This window comes from Wyeomyia smithii, chromosome 3, assembly GCF_029784165.1.
Source record: "Wyeomyia smithii strain HCP4-BCI-WySm-NY-G18 chromosome 3, ASM2978416v1, whole genome shotgun sequence".
Taxonomy (NCBI): domain Eukaryota; kingdom Metazoa; phylum Arthropoda; class Insecta; order Diptera; family Culicidae; genus Wyeomyia; species Wyeomyia smithii.
The window spans coordinates 33,779,160-33,802,097 of NC_073696.1; the positions used below are offsets into that span (position 1 = coordinate 33,779,160).

The 22,938-nt window shown below is 41.4% G+C and overlaps 2 protein-coding genes across 9 annotated transcripts in view; one reads left to right on the top strand and one right to left on the bottom strand.

Annotated features, from left to right (window-relative positions):
* LOC129733257 (LIM domain transcription factor LMO4.1) overlaps positions 1-22,938 on the top strand; it is a 677,190-nt gene that overhangs the window by 523,975 nt on the left and 130,277 nt on the right. The window lies entirely within an intron of this gene.
* Positions 792-16,287, bottom strand: LOC129728212 (uncharacterized). The gene is made up of 3 exons (XM_055686631.1): positions 16,056-16,287; positions 15,212-15,711; positions 792-890 (listed from the first exon to the last, which is right to left on the bottom strand). The coding sequence occupies exons 1-3, from the start codon at positions 16,285-16,287 to the stop codon at positions 792-794; spliced, it is 831 nt and encodes a 276-aa protein (XP_055542606.1).

Sequence of the window (22,938 nt, forward strand, 5' to 3'; positions counted from 1 at the left end):
GCACCAGATTAAATTTTAATGAGCGTCCTGATTATCAATTCCTCATATGATCGAGCCGTCCGGGTGGGCAGGAAGGGAGAGAGGGAACAATTCGAGCCGCGCAAAAAAACACCAAATCAACAGCTTCGGACGTACATTTTTTCCTCTCATTTTCATTTGTTTGCTCACTTGTCTCGCTCGAATCGGCCCGTCAAGAAAGACAAAAATCTTAATGAACCTCAAATTCCTCACCCTATGGACGGAGCGTTCAAAACGGACGTTCGGTTGGTTTGAAGGGTGTTCTCGTTTCGTACTATCGATTGAGGAAGCGAATTGAAATGGTTGGAATTTACTATCAGAGACATTCGGGACGGTACCGAAGGTTAGAGTGGGTGCCGATTCGCTTTAGAGACACCCCAATCAAAGTCCGATCACTGTCTGGCCGAATCCCAGCTCACATTGGCAGGCAATGTTTTCCGTATTTTTCTCCTGATTGTTTGTTATAATGAATCTGGAGCTTGTCACTTGCTTCAAAAGAGCAAAGAGAATGAATTTCGTCACCAGCCAGCAGCAAAACCGAAGCCACATGTCGTGCACACCATTTAGAACGTGGCAAACGAATGCGAGGGGGTGGAAGTCAGCAGCAGCACCATGCTCTGATTTCTGTGTGAGCCGGCGCGCCTCCGTTGTCGTTCTGCTAACCGGAGCAAACAAACCGGCCAACTAAACGGCAGCATGGGTAAGCGGGCGCAATTCATTTATCGCTTAATTGTTATCGTCTCCGCTTTTATCTGCTCGTTTTGCCCGTTCGCCTATCGCCAGCCGACTTCCCTTGCAGTAGCAGCAGCAGCAGCCAGCAGCTTTCCACTGGCGAGAGCGATTGGACCTCTAGCGAGAATGTAATCCGCTGCCTGTACGGATTAATTTTTGCATAAATCTGAAATGTTCAGTGGAAGTAAGATTCAAGATTTGTTGCTTGTCTGCGTCCATCTCCGGTGCCGGACACTACCAAGGTGATCCTACGTTTGCTAAGCAATTGATTCATTGTTTTGAATAATTGATTCGTGCTTGTCTCTTAGCTTAGACAGCATCAATGATGATAATGATGATGGTCCCGCCACATACCCCTACAAAGGTTTGAGCTGGATGATTTATCTATAGATAATTAATGTAGTCACGTTGAAATCAGTTATACAAAAAAAAACGAACTGATTTTACCTCCAGATATAAACTTCTTCAAAAACTGTTTACTTGATTCACATCGGTAAAAATGTGAAGAGCTATAGAGCTACACGAAACTAGCACAGGGTTTTCATGACCTTCAGCCAGACTAACCACAACCACTTCATGATTTTTCTCTAAGCATTGTTAAAGAATCCATTTATATCTGAATTCCGCGCGCGAGGCTCAAACTTATGTAGTCACTTTCTATTATTTTTTAAAGCTACAACAACATTAAGGAAAAAATCCATCATCACCACCGTGACGAACACAGTAGTTTTTGTTATTACATTACATATTAAAAAAGATCTAATATAAAATATGAATAAAATTTTACAACACAATCAGATCCGTTCGTAAAAACTTCGGCAGTTACATGCTTCAATAAAACGAAAAATAAATAGATAGGTTCCAAAAATAAATAGTTCATCCAAAATAAATCCGTTGTTTAAACTTCGTCAGATAAGCTCTCGTCATTTTATAAAAGTTTTAATTTTCGTTCTGTACAACAGAAACTTTCACGTGTGAAATACATTGTCTCTTGAACTCCGCAAGCGTTGGTGCACGTTTAACATGTCTTGGCATCGAATTGAAAAAATCTATACCTTTATAAAACAATGAATTTTGTGAAGCTCTTGTTAGAGAGAAAGAAGTTAGAAGTTCTTATTTCATCCGCGTTTCTAGTGTTATATCTATGAAAATCTCTTCCCCTTTCAATTCGATCACACAAATATTGAGGTAGCAAACCATTAATTATTTTAAAAATGAACACCATTGACAAATAAACAATTCGTTGCTTCACGGATAACCATTGCAAAGCGTCCAACATAAAGGTAGAGGAAGTTGATCTATCACAATTTAAAATCAAACGCATTATTCTATTCTGCAAACGCTGTAACCTCAATAATTGTGTGTTATTGGCCAAAAACAAAAAGGTAGGGCAAAAATCCAAATGTGGAGAGACTGACTTGTATAGCTGTATTTTACTACCTATCGTTAATTCGTTTTTCAAACGGCATAGAATTCCATACTTTTTGGCAATTTTCTTGATGACATTGTCAATGTGAGCGTTGAACTTTAGGTTGTCATCAATAATCACGCCAAGATATTTAATCTCCCGAACGCGACCAATTGCCTTATCATCAATCAAAACAGAGACATCGTCATTTACAACGGTGCGCGAGAAAATCATATATTTAGTTTTATCTATATTTAATTTCAATTGCTTATACTACAACCATCTGTTTAGAGAACGTAAATCTTCGTTCAAGTGTGAAACGGCTTCTTCTACATTCATAGCTGCAATGAATAATACGGTGTCGTCGGCAAAAAGATTGATATCACAAAAACGTTAAACTCGTCGCATGTCATTTATATACATAATGAATAAAAGGGGCCCTAATACACTTCCCTGTGGAACTCCCAGATCATTATCCACGGGACTAGATACTAGATACAAATAGCTCTCAAACCATCTGAATGCAGTACTCGAAATTCCAAAGCGCTTGATTGTGTTCAACAATAAGGGCCTAGAAATTGTCTCAAAAGCGCGATTTAGATCCAAAAAAACAGCAAATATTGTGTCTCTATTCTCTAAGTTGTCTTTCCATTTCGCTAGTACTAAGTTCAACGCTGTTTCACACGAATGGCCTTCCCGGTAGGCAGATTGTTCCGGAATTAATAACGAGTTACTATTTAAATATTCTATCAGCTGACCTTTAACAACGAGTTCTAATCATTCTGTGCCGAACACGCATCAGTACTGGACGTGTTTGGTGATCGGTCCGATAGAGTATAAAACAAAAGACGTGTGAACAAGTGTTGGCATTGTTTGCCTGGTCGAGTGAAATAAATCCGGGTTCAAGGTCGTGCCTTTGTGCAACTGTTTCGCATCGTGACTGCCAGCTGGTGCGCAAGCCGATTTGGCTGCTGGCTGGATTGTGCTACAGCAGTGGACGAGACACAAACGAGGAAAAAGAAGAAGCCATCAGTGTCAGCGAGTTGTATCGCTGTGTGGAGTGATCTCACACCTGGCTCGCTGCTGGTGGCTGTTTGGTGCTGCTGTATTGGTGCTGCTGGCTGTAACGGCTGCTACTTCGAACGATCGGACAACCAACCTTACTGGAAGGGAGAAATAAAAAGGTACGTGTTCTTGTCAGCGCTAGTGCGCTAGACTTAGCGCAATGGATGTAGATCCCTCGCCTCCCGCGCCACCATCCCCGAACCCCTCTGACCCTGACCCTTCTGTTACCCCCTCCCCTGTTCATTCTTCAGTCCCCCCTCGCCCCAGGCTTTACCCAGACGGAGCCCAGGGCAGCTATACTGTTTATTTTCGGCCAAAGGCAGGACCGAAATCGAAAAAGTTGAACCTCTTGCAGATTTCTAAAGACCTGACGAAGGAGTACAAGGGCGTGACCGAAATTTCCAAGGTCCGGCCTAACAAGCTCCGTGTCGTGGTCGGTAACCTGAAAGAGGCCAACGATATAGCTTGCTCTGAGCTCTTCACACGCGAGTATCGCGTTTACATACCCGCACGAGACGTGGAGATCGACGGTGTCATAACCGATTCGAGTCTGTCCGTCGAGTGTATACTGCAAAGTGCCAAAGGGTGCTTTAAGAACAAAACGTGTCCCGAAGTAAAGGTGCTCGACTGCAAGCAATTGCGGTCAGCATCGATCATCGGTGGCAAAACAGTATACACTCCGTCAGACTCGTTTCGAGTTACGTTCGCCGGGTCTGCACTACCAAGCCACGTCTCGATCCACCGGGTTCGTCTCCCTGTGAGGCTCTACGTGCCCCGCGTCATGAACTGCCTGAATTGCAAGCAGTTAGGCCATACAGCCGCCTACTGCTGCAATAAGGCATGTTGTGGCAAGTGTGGGGAGTCTCATGCGGAAGATTCTTGCAGTGTTAACGCTGAAAAGTGTATTCACTGCGGAGAAAATCTGCATGAGCTCTCGACATGTGCGGTGTACATGCAGCGCAGGGATAAAATAAAACGGTCTCTCAAAGAGCGTTCAAAGCGTTCCTACGCTGACATGCTGAAGAAGGCCGTTACCACTACTCCCGTTACTTCGAACCCCTTCGATCTGTTGTCCTCTGATGAAACCGATTCTGACGATTCACCAGCGGGAGCGTCTTACGCCAATCCTGGGGAGTCTAGAAAGAGGAAAAATATTTCCTCTCCTAAACTTCCCAGAAAAGGTCCTAAGATTTCTCAAGGTGAAATGGAAGTTACAAACAAACCAAACAGTGCTGCGGAAAAACCGAAGCAAACTCCTCCTGGGCTGGCAAATTTAAAGTCCCAGAAGGAGTTCCCAGCACTGCCAGGAACATCTAAAACCCCAGTTGCTCCTTTTACACTCCCAGTTGATGAAACAAACTCTGGATTAGTGAAATTTTCTGACATTGTGGACTGGATTTTTGAAACTTTCAATGTACCCGATCCAATTAAAATTTTTCTTACAGCATTCCTCCCAACAGTTAGATCATTTTTGAAGCAGTTGACTGCCCAATGGCCTCTCCTTGCAGCGATTGTATCCTTCGATGCCTAATTCAACTGCGTATATGAAGGATTCTATCTCTGTCTTACAGTGGAATTGTAGAAGTATTTTACCAAAAATTGATTTGTTTAAAGTTTTGATAAATAAAAACAAATGCGATGCATTTTCCCTTTGTGAAACTTGGCTTACTTCAAATATTGATCTCAACTTCCATGATTTTAATATTATTCGCCTTGATCGAGACACCCCATATGGAGGAGTACTTTTAGGGATTAAAAAGTGCTATTCTTTCTATCGTATTAACCTCCCCTCGATTCCAGGCATCGAAGTTGTCGCATGTCAAATGACAATACAAGGTAAAGAGCTTTGTATTGCCTCAATATATATTCCCCCCAGAGCACAGGTTGGGCAACGGCTGCTCTTTGATTTAATAGAACTTCTTCCCTCGCCACGTTTGATTTTGGGAGACTTCAACTCTCATGGCGTGGCTTGGGGTTCCCCATACAATGATAACCGCTCCTCTTTAATCTATAACCTTTGCGATGACTTCGACATGACTATTTTAAACAACGGTGAAATGACACGTATCCCGAAACCTCCAGCGCGCCCAAGCGCTTTGGATCTATCCTTATGTTCGACGTCGCTACGGTTGGATTGCACATGGAAGGTAATCCTCGATCCTCACGGTAGCGACCATCTGCCTATTCTTATTTCATTTACTAACGGGTCAACTCGCATGCGACCAATTGACATTCCGTATGACCTCACACGAAATGTCGATTGGAAGTTATACGAGGAAATGATTTCAAAAGCGGTCGAGTCGATTCAACATCATTCACCACTTGAAGAATACAACCTCCTCGCGGGCTTGATTCTCGACGCCGCGTTGCAAGCCCAAACGAAGAAATATCCCGGCGTAACGATCAAAGAACGGCCTCCCACTCCGTGGTGGGACCAAGAGTGCTCCGATGTCTACACGCAAAGATCCGACGCGTTTAAGGCCTACCAGACGGGAGGTATACCTGGCGACTATTTACGGTATTCGGAGCTTGATACCAAGCTTAAAAGCTTGGCTAAAGCAAAGAAACGTGGATATTGGCGTCGGTTCGTGAACGAGACGTCGAGGGAGACATCGATGAGCACTCTTTGGAACACAGCCCGAAGAATGCGGAATCGCGTAACGGTCAACGAAAGCGAGGAGTCTTCAAGTAGGTGGATATTTGATTTTGCCAGGAAAGTATGTCCGGACTCTGTTCCTGAGCAAAATATTGTTCGCGATGCGTCTCCGGGCCACGACGCGATAGAATCACCTTTTACGATGGCAGAATTTTCAGTTGCCCTCCTGTCCTGTAACAATAACGCGCCTGGATTAGATAGAATCAAATTCAACTTGTTGAAGAATCTACCCGGCAATGCCAAGAGGCGCTTGTTGAACTTGTTCAATAAGTTCCTGGAGCAAAACATTGTACCGCAGGATTGGAGGCAAGTGAAGGTGATCGCCATCCAAAAACCAGGGAAACCAGCTTCTAATCACAACTCTTATAGGCCGATTGCAATGCTATCCTGTATCCGGAAATTGATGGAAAAAATGATACTCCGTCGTTTAGACCACTGGGTCGAATCAAATGGTCTACTATCAGAAACTCAATTTGGCTTCCGCCGTGCCAAAGGGACGAATGATTGTCTTGCGTTGCTTTCAACAGATATTCAGCTGGCGTATGCTCGTAAAGAACAAATGGCGTCTGCGTTCTTGGACATTAAGGGGGCTTTTGATTCCGTTTCTATTGACATTCTTTCGGGTAAACTTCACCGACAAGGATTTTCTCCAATTTTGAACAATTTTTTGCACAATTTGTTGTCCGAAAAGCACATGCATTTTACGCATGGCGATTTGGCAACTTTTCGCATTAGCTACATGGGTCTTCCCCAGGGCTCATGTTTAAGCCCCCTTCTTTACAACTTTTATGTAAATATCATCGACGAATGTCTGGCAAATTCATGCACGATAAGACAACTTGCAGACGACAGTGTAATCTCTGTTACAGGAGCCAAAGCTGCCGATTTGCAAGTACCATTGCAAGATACCTTGGACAATTTGTCTGCTTGGGCTTTACAGCTAGGTATCGAATTCTCTCCGGAGAAGACTGAGATAGTAGTTTTTTCTAGGAAGCATGAACCTGCTCAGCTTCAAACACAATTAATGGGTAAAACGATTTCTCAGGTTTTGGTACACAAATATCTTGGTGTCTGGTTCGACTCTAAAGGCACCTGGGGTTGTCACGTGAGGTATCTGATGAAAAAATGTCAACAAAGAGTGAATTTTCTTCGTACAATAACCGGACAATGGTGGGGAGCCCATCCAGGAGACCTCATAAGGCTTTACCAAACAACGATATTGTCTGTTATTGAATACGGGTGTTTCTGCTTCCGCTCCGCAGCAAACACACATTTGATCAAACTGGAGCGAATACAATATCGTTGTTTGCGTATCGCCTTAGGTTGCATGCAGTCGACCCATACGATGAGTTTGGAGGTTTTAGCTGGAGTACTACCATTGAAAAACCGCTTCTGGAGCCTGTCTTCTCGTATTCTAATCAAATGTGAGGTCTTGAACCGTCCCGTGATTGAAAATTTTGAAAGGTTAATCGAACTTAATTCTCAAACCCGTTTTATGACATTGTATTTCAATCACATGTCCCAAAATATTAACCCTTCTTCGAATATTCCAAATCGTGTCGACTTATCAAATACTTCTGATTCTACTGTGTTTTTCGATACATCCATGATAGAAGAAACTCGTGGAATCCCGGATCATTTACGCGTGCAGCAGATCCCTAAAATTTTTTCCAATAAATATCGAAACATCAACTGCGACAATATGTACTACACTGACGGATCACTTCTTGATGGGTCCACTGGCTTCGGTATCTTCAATAACAATTCAACCGTCTCCCATAAGCTCGATAATCCTGCTTCTGTTTACGTCGCAGAATTAGCTGCAATTCAGTACACCCTAGGGATTATCGAAAAAATACCCACGGACCATTATTTCATCTTTACGGACAGTCTCAGTTCCATTGAGGCTCTCCGATCGATGAAAGATGTTAAGCACTCTCCGTATTTCCTGAGGAAAATACGGGAACATCTGAGTGCTTTATCCGAAAAATCTACTCAGATTACCTTAGCGTGGGTGCCTTCTCACTGCTCGATACCGGGTAATGAGAAAGCGGACTCTTTGGCTAAGGTGGGCGAAATAAAAGGTGATATTTATGAAAGACCAATTGCCTTTAATGAATTTTTCGCACTTGTACGTCAGAATACGATCATCAGTTGGCAAAATGCTTGGACCAGAGGGGAATTGGGAAGGTGGTTACATTCCATAATCCCCAAAGTATCGACGAACCCGTGGTTCAAGGGGTTGGATGTAGGTCGGGATTTCATTTGCGTGATGTCCCGGCTTATGTCCAATCACTATAGATTTGACGCGCTCCTCCGTCGTGTTGGGCTCGGGGAAAGTGGTATCTGTGCCTGTGGTGAAGGTTATCACGACATAGAGCACGTTGTTTGGTCATGCCCTGTACACTGTGACGCCAGGTCTAAATTGATAGCTTCCCTGCAGGCCGAGGGTAGACAGCCGGCTGTTCCTGTTCGTGATGTCTTGGCGAGCCGTGACCTATCCTACATGTCCCTTATATACGTTTTCCTGAAATCCATCCATGCCCCAGTCTAGTCCCGTTCCCCTCCGTCTACACCCAACAAAACGACAAGAACACGTTTGAACTTTAAGCACAAAACCAGCAACCAGACCCCGCACAATAGAACCAGGACCCAAGGACTACGAGCCTCTGTCCCAACTCACGACATCGTGGCTCAGCAGAACGAATCCATACATGCCATTCGACGATTATCAGACGACCATTGAACAACAAAACACTGATTGGAAATCCCATGCTAGTTTTAAGTTAGACTTAATTTCAGCTCGTAGTCGGCAGCGAGGATAAAAAATTTGCTTTAGTTTTTAAGTCATCAGATATAATTGGCGCCGTTAAACATTAAATTGTATTTGTGCCGTGTCAAATAAATGTTATGTGAAGAAAAAAAAAAAAAAAAAACGAGTTCTAATATCTTTTCTAACGTGTGTAACATGTTGATGGGACGAAAATCTTCGGCTTTAATCGTTCCAGCAACCTTTTGAATCGGAACAACCAACGATTCTTTCCACACTTTAGGCACGTGCCCAGTTAGCAATGATTCATTAATAAGGTTCAGCAGAGTGAAACCAATAACATTGAAGCAATCTTGAATGACCCTAGCATTTACATTGTCTACTCCAGCCGTTTTACCTAATGAAAAACAAATATTTTTAAGGTCATCCATTGTGATTGGGTGAAAACCATCAAATCTACTATCAACGTTAGTCGGCTGTTTTATTTCATCCGGTTCATCGACCAGTTCAATTGATTAACTGATCAATGAAACACTATTGATGAAATAATCATTGAACTAACTAGCAATTACTTGTTCTGTTTGTTCTAATGTGCCATCAAAAGTTATGGACCGCGGTTTATTATTACTAGGTTTTAATAAAGATTTCAAAATTTTCCATAACTCTTTGCTGTTTTATTGATGCTGAATAATCTTCCTCTGTATATATTCACAACGCGTCTTTTTTAACGTTTGTGAATACTTATTACGCGCGATCGTGTACTCCTTCCAATGATCCTGCCTGTTAGACCTACAAAACTTTTTGTACAATTTATCCCTCCTGCGTTTAAGGCGCAAAAGATCAAAATTGTACCAGATGTTCGAGTTTTTCAGAGAAACTAATATGTGTTCAACTAATTGATTCGTACACGTTTTCAAGATGTTTGTAAGAACAGCTGCCGAATCATCTAAATTACGGCCCGCGATTGGAAAATCCAAGCTTCTTTCAACAAGATTCGAAACAGTCTGTTTCGAATATTTTCTCCAGCATTTCAATTTTATTAAACCATTGTTATCAATCATTATATCTAATACATTAATCATTAATGTCTCATGATCGGTTATTTTCATATCGGAATTCGTAACTGAACGAATAGAATCAAAATTGGAATAAACATGATCAATCAAAGTTCTGCTTCGCTGGGAAATGCGCGTATATTCGTCAACACTTTGTTTTAAATTGAAAGATTCAATTAAGCGCTTCAAATGATTCGAATTTGCATCATCTCGCCAGTTAATATTGAAATCACCAGCCAATATGTTCAATTTACTAAAATCAAGAAATTCCTCAAGCCAGTTTTCCAATATTTCAAGGAAACGCTGGTCACCGGTATTAGGAGAATGATATAAAACACCAAAATTACCCAACTTCATGGCACGAATTACTGTAATGCCCAAGAACCAGTTACCATCCTTAGCTTCGTTTCGGCAAAGCTCGAACTGAACCGATTCTCTGACATAAATAGCAACACCGCCAGTTTGTCTAGAGTGTGATAAGCAAGCAGCAACGTTATATCCCGGAATACTATATTGATTAAATGCTTCAATATCGACAATATGTGTCTCTGATAAGAACACTAAAAGTGGACGTTTGTCTTCAACTACCTGACGTAATGCAACGTAGTTTGTTGTCAACCCTGCAATATTAAGATACAGAACATCAATGTGAACAAGCTAATTGTAATAGTTATTAATAAACCTGTTCCAGCCATAAATTGAGATTTCCGTTTTTTTTTTAAGTTTCTATTGTGGCAACAATGGATACGGTAATTTTCATATAATTTTTTTTTATTGCAGAGATGAAAATTTAGTGTACCTGAAAGGATGCTGCGTTCATTGGAAGTGAAAATTGAAAAGATTGGTTGTAATTTTCGAAGAATTACGCCAGTAAAAAAGATGGCTAACCCGAAAATAATGAATCCTGTTCAACTGTTTTTTGGCAGTTTGAATGAGAAACATTCGTTTTACACTTTAAAATATAGCTGAAATAGATGGTGTTAATGCAAGTGTTTTCATGCCTTTGGACGCAACCTTTTTGGCTTAATAAAAGAACGAATACAGACTGGTTACGTTCTGAAGGCTTATATGGATTTTTAGTGGATACAAAAAGTGTTTCAATTCAAAGAGTTTCATCCCATCAATATGTTACAAATATTTAAATGTTAGTATGTATTTCTGTCAAGAAGTAACTTTTGAACTACCCTAGTGTCACTGGTTTGTTTATACATCCAATGAGCGTGGACGGCCTCTAACGGGATTCTTGCTAAATATAGTTTTTACTGATCATTCCTCCGGCATTCTAGCTACATGCTCATCTCACTAAAGTCTGCCGTGTTTTATCCGCTTGACTATGTCCACCGATTTATAAGCATGGTACACTTCACGGTTCATGCGTCTGTGCCAATTTTATTTTCCCGTTTGCCGCCAAGGATTGAACGCAAGATTCTACACTCAAAAACACTCAGAGCTCGCCGTTCAGTCTTTTTCAGTGTCTACCGCGAGTAACAGTGTTTTGAAAAGTGCTAGTTTTTTACTGGTTTGCAGGCAGGTTATGCAATCCATGGAATGTTCTCCAACCGTCAAGGGTGGCACGTATCAGTTTAATTGGTTTTGTTAGAAAACCATGCTCGCGCATTATCCGTCGTAACTCATTTTTCTTAACTGAGTCGGACGCTGCCCTGAAGTCTATGAACAGATGGCAAGTCTGCGAGCTGAATTTACCGACGATTTGTCACAAGATGAACATTTGGTCCGTAGTGTTGTGCAGTGGCACTTCCTTTATTAAAATGCTACCCTTGTGCGGTAGCGAGCAGCATCAGTGGAAGATGCATCCAACAAAAAGTTGCATCATTTTAACAACGCACTAACATTCTGAAAAGCGGGCGTTCAAAACACAAAGTCATCAAATTTACAGTGTTAGAAGAAGGAATACCTTATTCGCACTGTCAGTGATAACGCAAAGATGCGACCAGTATCATATTCGATATGGAATTAAACAGCAATTTTTTTTTTCAAGATGAATTAAATGCCTAATTGAAGAGGTAATATTTTCTCTTTCAATGATAACACTTTATTTTCAAAGATGGAACAGTTATAAGTTTGCCTTCAAAACGTACTGAATTATCTTTTCCTTCAGTAATATGCAACATTCGAACAGTTTTTGTTATTTTAATAAAAAAAACCTCAAAAATGATCAAGTAAACTTGAGTTATTGCATAATTAAAGCTTCAAAATTGTCTAGCCTTAATATGCAAGCAGCTATACTACTGAAAACAGTCAATTGTTGTTAAAACGCCGAATTCAAATGATCTGATTGGTCGTCCATGATTGCACCAAGCACGGTCGACAGATTCATAGACCTAGTAAATTGGAAGAACTATTGGAGTACTTGCAATTTACTTTTATTAGAGCCTGTTTCAGCCTAATTTGTTCTAGACAGCGACTACAACAGTCCTTACTTAGCAGTAAGCAGTGTAACAGATAGCAATGGCAGCGGATAGTAGCAGCAGCGGTTCAGCGGGGGTATTAGCAGCGATAGTGGCAGTGCCAGCTGGTGCAGCGGCACTTCCACTAGTGAAAAGCTGCCTTTGTGCAGTTGCGGGCAGCATCAGGAGTAGGTAAATTAGCCGGCACTTCCTCTAATGAAAAGTTGCCGTATTTTGACAACAGACAAACGTTTTGGGATGCTGGCATTTAAAATATATGGGGCGTCAAATTTTCAATGTGAAAACAGCTTCATGTGTGTTACATCAACATTAAATCCGATATGAAATTGAATAACAAGTATCTTTATAAGAACAACAAACAAGTTGTTGAAGTATTAATATTTTCTCCTTTTGCGCTAGAATTAAAAGATAAATGTTACTTTAATCTGCATGCACTCTGGCTATTGAAACTTGTTTGTGTTGTATAGTGTTTGTTCCATTCCTGTTCAGTGATGTATGTGCACACTGATATTGGGTAGCACTTCAACTCTATAAAATTCGAACATATACAAAACAAGTAATATAACAAACAACCTTATGTAGTTCTACGTCAGCCTTGCGGTCCTGGCTTTGCATACAACCCTTATGATTTTTTACAAGGCATCATCCTTCAATGCTTGTATTTTCCGTTTTTTTTTTAAGTTCGCAATTGATATGCCTAACACATCTTTGAAATCGTTGAGAAAAGTTGAGAGAAAAAAATAAAATAAATATCTTAGCCCAGCAAATTTATTCATTTACATATATCTTTGCTCCAAATTTAAAATCAAAGTTTCTCCCGTACGGTCATCCCGGAATATATCTATATCTATAAATCCGAATGTCTGTCTGTCTGTCACCAATAGACTCAAAAACTACTGAACCGATTACTTCGAAAATTTGTACATAAGAATATTCGAGATCGAACAATAAGAAGTGGTTGACGAATTCGTTTATCTTTACGCTTGTGACATGTGACAACGATATGAGCCGTGAAGTGAAACGACGAGTTGCAGCTGCCTTCTACGGACTACGTAACCAGCAAAGGTTTCGTAGTTTGCAAACTCGCACAAAGCTAGCGCTCTATAGGACGCTGATATTCCCGGTGGCCCTTTACGGACATGAATCATGGACGCTGAAGAAAGCTGATCGACGAAAGCTCTGAGTTTTTAAGCATAAAGTTTTGCGATCGATACTTGGCGGTAAACTGGAAGATGGAGTGTAGCGCAGACGCATGAATCACGAGTTGTACCAGGTATACAAACATGCTGATATAGTGAAGGTAAAACAGCGGGGCAGGCTTCAGTGGGCTGGACATGTAGGCAGAATGCCTGACTAGACAGCCGCAAAAACTATCTTCAGTACAGAACCAGAAAGAGGCCGTCCATGGTAGGCCTCGCACGCGGTGGAAGAAGATACACGATCTGCTGGTGTACGAGGAGATTGGAGAACGGCTGCCCAAGACAGAAGAAGCTGGACAACTCTAATTCGTTCAGCCCTAGACCGGTGAACGGTCCGTTAGCCAACAAAGTGAAGTAAAGTATCTAAGGGTATTCGAGTACGGAAAGCGTCACAAATATATGAGTTTTGCTCTAACTCATAAGCGTAGACAATAGGGGATTATTTGTAGTTAATGAACGTGAAAACTTCCTCCCCAATAACTGTGCAAATTTATTTACAGACGATTTTTAGTATTAAGCGTATTATAGTGACGTAACTGTGTCATTTGAGACTTTTCTGTATTTCATTGGCATGATCTTAAAATGCTGAATAGATCATCATCAAATTCGGCATGTAAAATCTATAGTACCTGATGTATTCCAAAGACTTTTAAATTTATCTTTCCATAAGCGTTGCAGTGGGGGGGGGGGGCTAAATTTAATATTTGTAAATTCCTCAACACCTTACTTGACCTTATTTGGGTTTTACTTGACCTTACCGTACCATTTTGTATACGTGAGTTCTCAAGTATGTTTCTACGGAATTTATTGTTCTGTATCTCAGTGGCGTAGTAAGGAGGGGCTTCATTAGACTTCATCATATGTAAATTACTGAAAAGTTCATTAGGCAAATTTGTACATAGATCTTCTCGAGTATAGGACTGGGTTTTGCGACTCGGTTTACTCGGGCAGTTGAGACTTTACTATATCTCAGTGACGTAGTTAAGAGAAATGAGAAAGGGTGGATGAGTGTTGTCAACCTTTATGTAGTACTGTAGAAACGCTTAAATATTTTGAAATTCGGTAAATAAAGGTCTTATAGTAGCGTATATGTTACAATAAATTTACAATATATCTATCTCATTAGTGTGGAAAGAAAAAGTGAGGGGGGGGGGTGGATAACAGCGAGTTTGTCCTAAACAACAAACATGATCATCGTGTTACTCTATTCTGTATTCATGAGTTCTCAAATAAGAGATATTCCCGCGATATTGATTTTTCTGTATTTCAATGGCGAAGACAAACGAAGGGAGAGTTACAACATCTCTCATTATTTGCGAACTGAACTAAATAAAATAAAACTCGTCCTCATACGCTATTTTCAAATCGAAGTGATAACTTCCGGTTATGAGAAACAGCCAGAAATGTTCATTCCAGTATTGAAATGATACCCGGAGAGCGGAGATCAAATCTAGCCATTTAGAAACTCAAAATAGTGACTTTTGGCTTCGAGATATTACCAAATACCACTTATTTAGAGAAATTTCCGTAATCGGGATGATGCTTACTTACTTACTTACTTATATGGCCGTACGTCCTAAGACATGGCATGCACAACATAATTCCGCCAACTTGATCGGTCCATGGCTGCCCGCCTCCAATCCCGCGGGCACTCCGTACTTGCCAGATCATGCTCCACCTGATCTAACCATCTTGCTCTTTGTGCTCCTCTTTGTCTAGTACCAACCGAATTTGAGGTGAGAACCAATTTTGCAGGGTAATTGTCCGTTGTTCTCGCCACGTGCCCTGCCCAACGTATCCTTCCAGATTTGGCCACTTTCTGGATGCTGGGTTCACCGTAGAGCTGCGCGAGCTCATGGTTCATTCTCCGTCTACACACTCCGTTCTCCTGTACACCGCCAAAGATAGATCTCAGCACCCGTCGTTCGAAAACTCCGAGCGCTCGCAGGTCCTCTTCAAGCATTGTACACGTCTCATGCCCGTAGAGAACAACCGGTCTGATAAGCGTTTTGTACAAGCTGCACTTTGTGCGAGAACTTAGACGTTTCGACCGTATTTTTTTGTGGAGTCCATAATAGACACGACTCCCGCTGATGATTCGCCTCCTAATCTCACGGCTGGTATCGTTGTTCTCAGTTACCATTGAGCCAAGGTACGCGACCTCGTCAACTACCTCAAACTCATCACCGTCGATTATCACAACAATACCTAGGCGTGCCCTGTCACGCTCAGCACCACCCACTAGCATGTATTTCGTTTTAGATGAATATATCTTCAGTCCAAACTTCTCTGTTTCACATTTAAGTCTGGTGTACTGATCCGCTTTCGCCTCAAATGTTCTGCCGACAGTGTCCACATCATCCGCAAAGTCATAAGCGCCTTGAAGTCGATGGAGAAATGATGCGTAGGGACTCTGTATTCGCGCTATTTTTGGAGGATCTGCCACAGAGTAAAGATCTGGTCCGTTGTGGACCAACCCTCCATGAAGCCGGCCTGGTAACTTCCCACGAATCTGTTGGTTAGTGGTGACGGCCGTTGGAAAATTATTTGGGATATCACTTTGTAGGCGGCATTCAGGATAGTGATCGCTCGGTAGTTATCACAATCTAGCTTGTCGCCTTTCTTGTAGATGGGGTTAATAACCCCATCCTTCCACTCCTCCGGTAGGCATTCCGTTTCCCAAATCTTAGCAATCAGCCGATGCAGAGAACTGGCCAACTTGCCCGGGCCCATCTTGAGAAGCTCCGCTTCGATACCGCCCTTTCCAGGTGCCTTGTTGTTCTTAAGCCTTTGGATAGAATCAAAAACTTCGGTTATCGATGGGGGTGGCACATCTCCGTTGCTTGCTGCACCGACAGAGTCTCCTGCGTCGCTGTTATGGTCTCCTGCCTGTCTCCACCTTTCGATCACCTCACGATCATCCGTCAAGATATTCTCCTCCTTATCCCTGTCCATTTCGGCCCGCGGAACAAAGCCTTTGCGGGATGCGTTGAATCTCTGATAGAACTTTCGTGTTTCAATATAGCGGTACAGCTGTTCTTGTAGTTCTTCGCACTCCTCCCCCTCCTGGCGGCCCTTTTTTTCCTGGAAGAGTTGGGTTTGTTGTCTCCGTTTCTGTTTGTACCGCTCCACGTTCTGACGGGTGGCTCTCCGCAGCATTACTGCTCGCGACCTAGGACGTTCTCCGCTACCCTGCTGATGGCTGACTTTATAACTTGGCGGGCACCGTATGTTGTTCACAACGGATAGCTTATGGGTTTTTTTCCATAATCACTAGGTAGTGGTCCTAGTCGATGTTGGCACCCCGATGTGTTTTGACGTTCATTTGCCAGTCGGTGTGCGCTGAATCGTCCAATTACCGGTCGAAATTCCTCCTCCAGACCGACCTGAGCGTTGTTATCCCCGATGACAATTTTAACATCATGTTTTGGGCAACCTGACAATCCTGAATCTATTGGAAGTCGACTGGTTTTGTCTCCGCTTGGCGCATTGCATTTTAAATTTATATGGATGGAATTATTTGTATGGAAAAACCAACTTTTTTGCATTTTCCATTCTAAAGTGCTCAAAATGGCTCAAACCATAGGTTTCATTACTTCAAATGGTAGGTTTTTCGATGCCCAGCAACTTGGCCGAAGATACTAAATAGCTAGGGTGTGCCAAAAAAATACTAGAGCCGTTCAAAGTTGAGTCTGTCGAAATTTATGTTGCAAATCATTTTTTCTGCTAACACTGCCAGTGTACCGGCGTCAGTCAGATTTCCATCAGAAGTAACCTCTGAAACACGTTGTAGATTTTACCTACACCTAGAATATTGATCTGAATTTATTTGCTTGATCCACCTGAGTGTATAAACTCGTTACGACAGGTTACTTCTGATGGGAATCCTACTGACGCCGGTACATTGGTAATGTTGTTAGAAAACAAGATTTTCTGCGTTTAAATCGACATACTCAACTCTGAACAGCTATAGCTCTTTTTCGGGACAGTCTAGCTCTTCAGTGCCTTCTGCAAAGTTGTTAGGCATCTAAAATATTATACTTTAACATAATTTAGTGCATTGTTAGAGCATTATTGAGCTCTCTAGAAAGGTAAATGCAAAAAAGTAGGTTTTCCCATATGAATTTTCCTACATATTTGATATACAATGCGCCAAGCGGAGACAAAACCAATCGACTTCAGATAAGTTTAGGGTTTTTTTTGGGACCACAAAAGGAACCAAAAAACTTGGTTCTGCAAAATCGATCACTTTTCCCCACCCTACTATACATTCATCCCTATACGAAGCACCGTCGTCCCTTTCCAGCATACCTCCTGCAGCGCTACGATGTTGAACTTGCGATTTTTCAATTCTTCGGGAAATATACGGGTACTTCCTAGGAAATTAAGAGAACGGCAGTTCCATGTTCCGAGTATTCAATCGTTAGTCCGTTTACGTCGCCTGGGTCTTTGCCGATTATTCTGGTTCGAATTTTCTGTTATAGCATTCGTTGCTTTTGTTTTTCGCGGTGCGGGCTTGCAAGGCCCACGACCAACCCCACTTCCTCGCAGAAGGCCCGACATACTGCCGTGATATAACATTATGACGTACATCCATTTGATCAGTTTTTCAATACGGCCCAAAAACGAACGGATTACTTGTCACTTTTGTATTGAAATGGTGCATATGTCTTTTTGTTTTCTGGATTTTATGCAACGAATAAGTAACAACTAAAAGAAAGATACCAAAAGATGGGTCTTCGAATAACGAACAAATTGGCATAAGAACCCCATATATGAAAAAATGGCGCTTACGTCAGTCTGCGAGATTACGGCAGCATAGTGCTACTGTTTTGAATCCCGAACAGGAGTAGGGGTTCGGTAGCTGGAAGGCTAATGGTTCGCATGTGGGAACTATATTGCGGCTTTGGTCCAGTCATTCGCCAACCGAATCGGGATGATGCACAGAAGCTTAAAAGCAACCACAGATGTCATTTTGGTATCTGAAGTGGCTACTTCCGGTTTCTGGAAAACAGACATCGATTATCGTTCAAAGAATTATTGAAAAGAAATAGTCTGCCTCGAACTTATTCCTTGCAATCATTTTCGAATGCTAGCAATGTGAAAAAAACTTTACGTAGCTCTACGTCAACTTCACGGTCGTGATTTTGCAAACCATCCTTCTGATTTTTCATAACGAAATTATTATCTCATTAAAATGAACGTTTTAAAGTTTATGTTAGAAAAATACAGAAATAATTGTTTTCGACCGAACATTAACAGCCAATCTTCTGTTTGACGACTTGAACCTCCACATAACAGAACTTATCAAAATTGGTTGAGGTTGTTATCGAAATGGATGCATGGATTTCAATTTGTCCTTTTTAAATCCTTTTACACGTATTCTCCTTGAATGAAGCAGAATTGAGACTATGCTTAAGTTATTTCTGACCAAAACAAATAGATCCGAATTCCCAAATATTTTGGGCAGAATACATGATGCACCATAGATATGATATGATAAAGTTAATATTTGTTGGAAACTATGCCACATTTAAAAAATGCGTAGTTGTCGTCATAACCCAAGAGGCGCAGCTAGATATTGTAAGAAAAGAGCAGCAATTCTTTGTCTTTCTTGTGACGTTATTTTGAAGTAGAATACTTCTCTCAGGAAGTTCGGCTACATAGGGATGTGAAATGAAAATCTAAAACCGAAAAAAGTGAAAAATATGTCCAATTTCAAATGCTAATAAATCGGTGAGTATTCGATGGATTTCCTTCGTTCTTGCAGCAATAGATTGGAAAATCTTCTAAGCTTCTTCCCAAAATAAGATAATTATAATTTTATTATTCACACTATTGTACTATTGAAAATAGACAAGCCTTGTCAAAACGAAAAATTCGACCTCTGATTGGTCGTTATATGCTTGCTTCCCAAGCACGGTCGACAGGATCATATACCTTGCAATTGAAAACATGCCATTTGGCCTATATAAGAGCCTGTTTCAGCCGGAGCCGCTCATAATAGTTCTAGACAGCGACAACAGCAGTCGTCCTTCTTTAGCAGCAGCAACACTAGCTCTGTGGTTGGTCACCACGTCTCAGGAGCAGCGCGGTTTTTCTCAGCGTGTGTCGCCAGACAGCCATTATTCCCCCCGTGTTGGGGCATCATGAAGATTGCCATCAGGAAATCCAATTTTGGAAATCAAAATGCCTTTTTGAAGGCAAATAAACAAGTCATTGAAAGTTAGTAATTTTTGTCAACGCAAGCAAGTATTCTGTGTTGCATCCTAGCAATTTAAATTTGTCGCACCCGTCCAATTTACTGAATGTGAAATAGCTTTCACAGTGCATGTTTTCCGTGTATCTTAATTCCCCCAATGTTAGGGCAGCTCAAAGGTTGTAATTAGCAACCGATTTTGAACAGCAAAATGCTTTTTTGAAGGCAAATAAAAAAATAATTGAAGGTTAATAATTTTCTGGCATCAACACAAGCAGACATTCTGTGCGGGATGCAATCAAATTCTGTTGTAGTTGTCTAAATTTTACTTTATAAAGTAAACTCCCCACTGTAGGGGCAGCGCAAAGGCTGCGATCAGCATAACCGACATTGAATAATAAACTGCCTTGTTAGAACGCATCCACAAAAGCAGTTAGTTCGACTATGCAGAGCTAATATGAAGACGATTCAATCAATCAGCATAAACAGAATTTCGTCGTCTCCCAGCTGCCAAGTTGCAACATGATGCAACACGCAACAGCGAGCAAACGAAATCGCTTGATGTTACAAACCGCAATAAGATACGGGTTAAAACCGTTGCGTGTGTGAGAGCACCATCGGTGTTTATTCGCTGGATACACTATCTACTGTCTACTGAACGCAATAATCTGCTTACATGCGACATGGGGACGGGAACATTTTCTTCAACCAAGCTGCACAACACGACACAAAACATGTTAATTTGTTGCTTCAATGAGAGTGCTATCGGTCCGGCTCGACAGAATGATCACAAGAAATCATTTTTGTGCATCCGTGCTACGAAACTGAGGAAAAACTTTAGAAACTGAAAAAAGAGGTGGAGCTTATCAAATGATCGCTCTGAACCAGTATGAAGTCACACATATTTTTAAAGTTATATCATTCCACCACGTACGTAAAATAATTCATTCCTATTTTCATCCCTATATAAGAGCCTGTTTTAGTCGAAGCCGCTCATAATAGTTCTGAACAGCGACGACAGCAGTCCTCCCTTAGCAGCAGCGGGAGCGAGCAGTGGGTACCATCGATAGCGAATAGCGGCCACAACTGTGGCATGGCTGCGAATAAGCGTAGCAGTTTCAGCGGATCTCACCATCGATAGCAGCAGGGCCAGCAGATACAGGTACAGCGCATACCAATGGCGGCCACAACTGTGGCATGGCTATGCATAGCGTAGTTGTTGCAGCGGGTGTATCAGCATCGATAGTAGCAGGGTCAGCTGATGCAACGACACTCCCTTCACTAAAATGCTGTATCAGTGTGGTAGCGGGAAGCATCAGCAGCAGGCTTGCATGAAGTGAATACATCAGCCAGCAACTTTCTCTAAGGCCTCTGCCATAGTAGACGCGAAAAGCGGCGCGAACCGATTCGCTCGGCCGTAGGTTGATGTACAGCTCTACTGATGGCTGTACATTAACCTACAGCTGAGCGAATCGGTTCGCGTCGCTTTTCGCGTCTATTCTGGTAGAGGCCCAATGGGAAAGTTGTATCAGTTTGTTCAGAAGAATATTATTGTCGGTAATATTACAGAGATGCGATTGCGTAAATCCGATTTTGAATTGAACAATTGTTCTTTTGAGAACAAAAACACACTTATTTGAAGAGTTAATAGCTTTTGGAACCAATAGCAGTATAGTAACAGCCTCAGCGGTAGATGCAGATGCAGCCGGTACTTCCCTGAGGCCGATGTAAAGGTAAATGGGAGCAGCACGGCGAAACAGTTCGGGTTATGCATAGACGCGCGTCATTTTTCGTTGTTGATATTCCCCACATGAAACGACGCGCTTTCGTATGATAGCGGTGGTATTAGCGGTAGATGCATTTGCCAACACTTCCTCCAGTAAAGCCGTGTCTAGTTTTCAATGTGAAAACACCTTTCTCATTGTGTTGACCGTGCGCCTTAGTCCTCACTATCAAGGTAACACAAAGATGTAAGATAAACACTACATCCTATGATAAATTGAACAATTGTACTTACAAGGACAACAAATGAATTAATGAAGATTTAATTTTGAATTAGAATACTTCTCTCAGGAAGTTCGGCTACATAGGGATGTAAAATGAAAATCTAGAACTGAAAAAAGTGAGAAAAATTTCAAATGCTAATAAATCGGTTAGTATTCGATGGATTTCCTTCGTTTTTGCAGCAATCGATTAGAAAATCTTCTAAGATTCCTACCAAATGCATGAAATTGCAATTTTATCATTTGAACTATTGTACTATTGAAAACTCTTAAGCCTTGTCAAAACACAAAATTCGACCTCTGATTGGTCGTTATACCGCGCTTTCCCAAGCACGGTCGGCAGAGTTATGGACCTAGTAAATTGGGAATGCATAATTTGGCCTATATAAGAGCTTCATCAGATAATAAACAATCATTTCATCGGATATTAAATTGAACAACTGATATTTGAACACAAATGATTATTTGAAGAGTTAATATTTTCTCGTTTTGCGCTATAATCCAAAGTTAGTTATCTTCATCTTCATGCATACTCTGACTATTATTACGTGTTTGCGTCGCTTAGTGTTTGGCTACGGTCATGCAGAACGCAAATAACGGCCCGATGCGATTCGGCAAGACGAAATCTGTTGAAATGTATAGCTCTACTTCGCCTTAAAAAGAGCTGTACGTTTCACCACGGTAAGGCGAATCGCATCGCGCCGGCATTCGCGTTCTGCATAACCGTAGCCTTTGTTCCGTTCCCGTTGAATGATGTCGTATTAAATGTGCATATTACAATTCGGCAGCACTTCAACTTCTCATTTGCACAAAATTTAAAAATATCCAATGAACTTTATTCAAAATATCAGACAAAAAGAAATTACAATACTGCCAATGAACGGTCAACGTTTATTTACTAGAAAAAATGACTGACACGCGAGCAGCCAGGTTATCTTTCTTGTGAAAGTATTCTACTTCAACCTTGCGGTCGTGGCTTTGCATACAACCTTCTTGTGATTTTTTTATATTAATAATGTCAAGTATTAAATATTAGTAGTAAAAAAATATTTGTAGTATTAAATATTTGTAGTAAAAAAAAATCTGCGATAGAAGGGTGTATTATTATTAACCTATTATCAATCGTTGATCTAATCCTTCTCGTAACATTATTAATTTGAACTGTTCAATACACTAATAACCCAAAATAACTACCTCAAATTAAAATAAAGTTAGGTTTATCTGTCGCAAGCAAGTCGTAACCTACTTTCCTAAAGCCATCATATAAGAAAGTGATATCTCACACCGGTTACTTTGCGGAAATGTACATATGGAAAAGGATTACGCTAATAATCCTCTCCGGCTTTCCTTTTCTTAATTAAATCCACTTGCCCTTTACCATCGCGCGTCTTGCTTTCTCTTGCT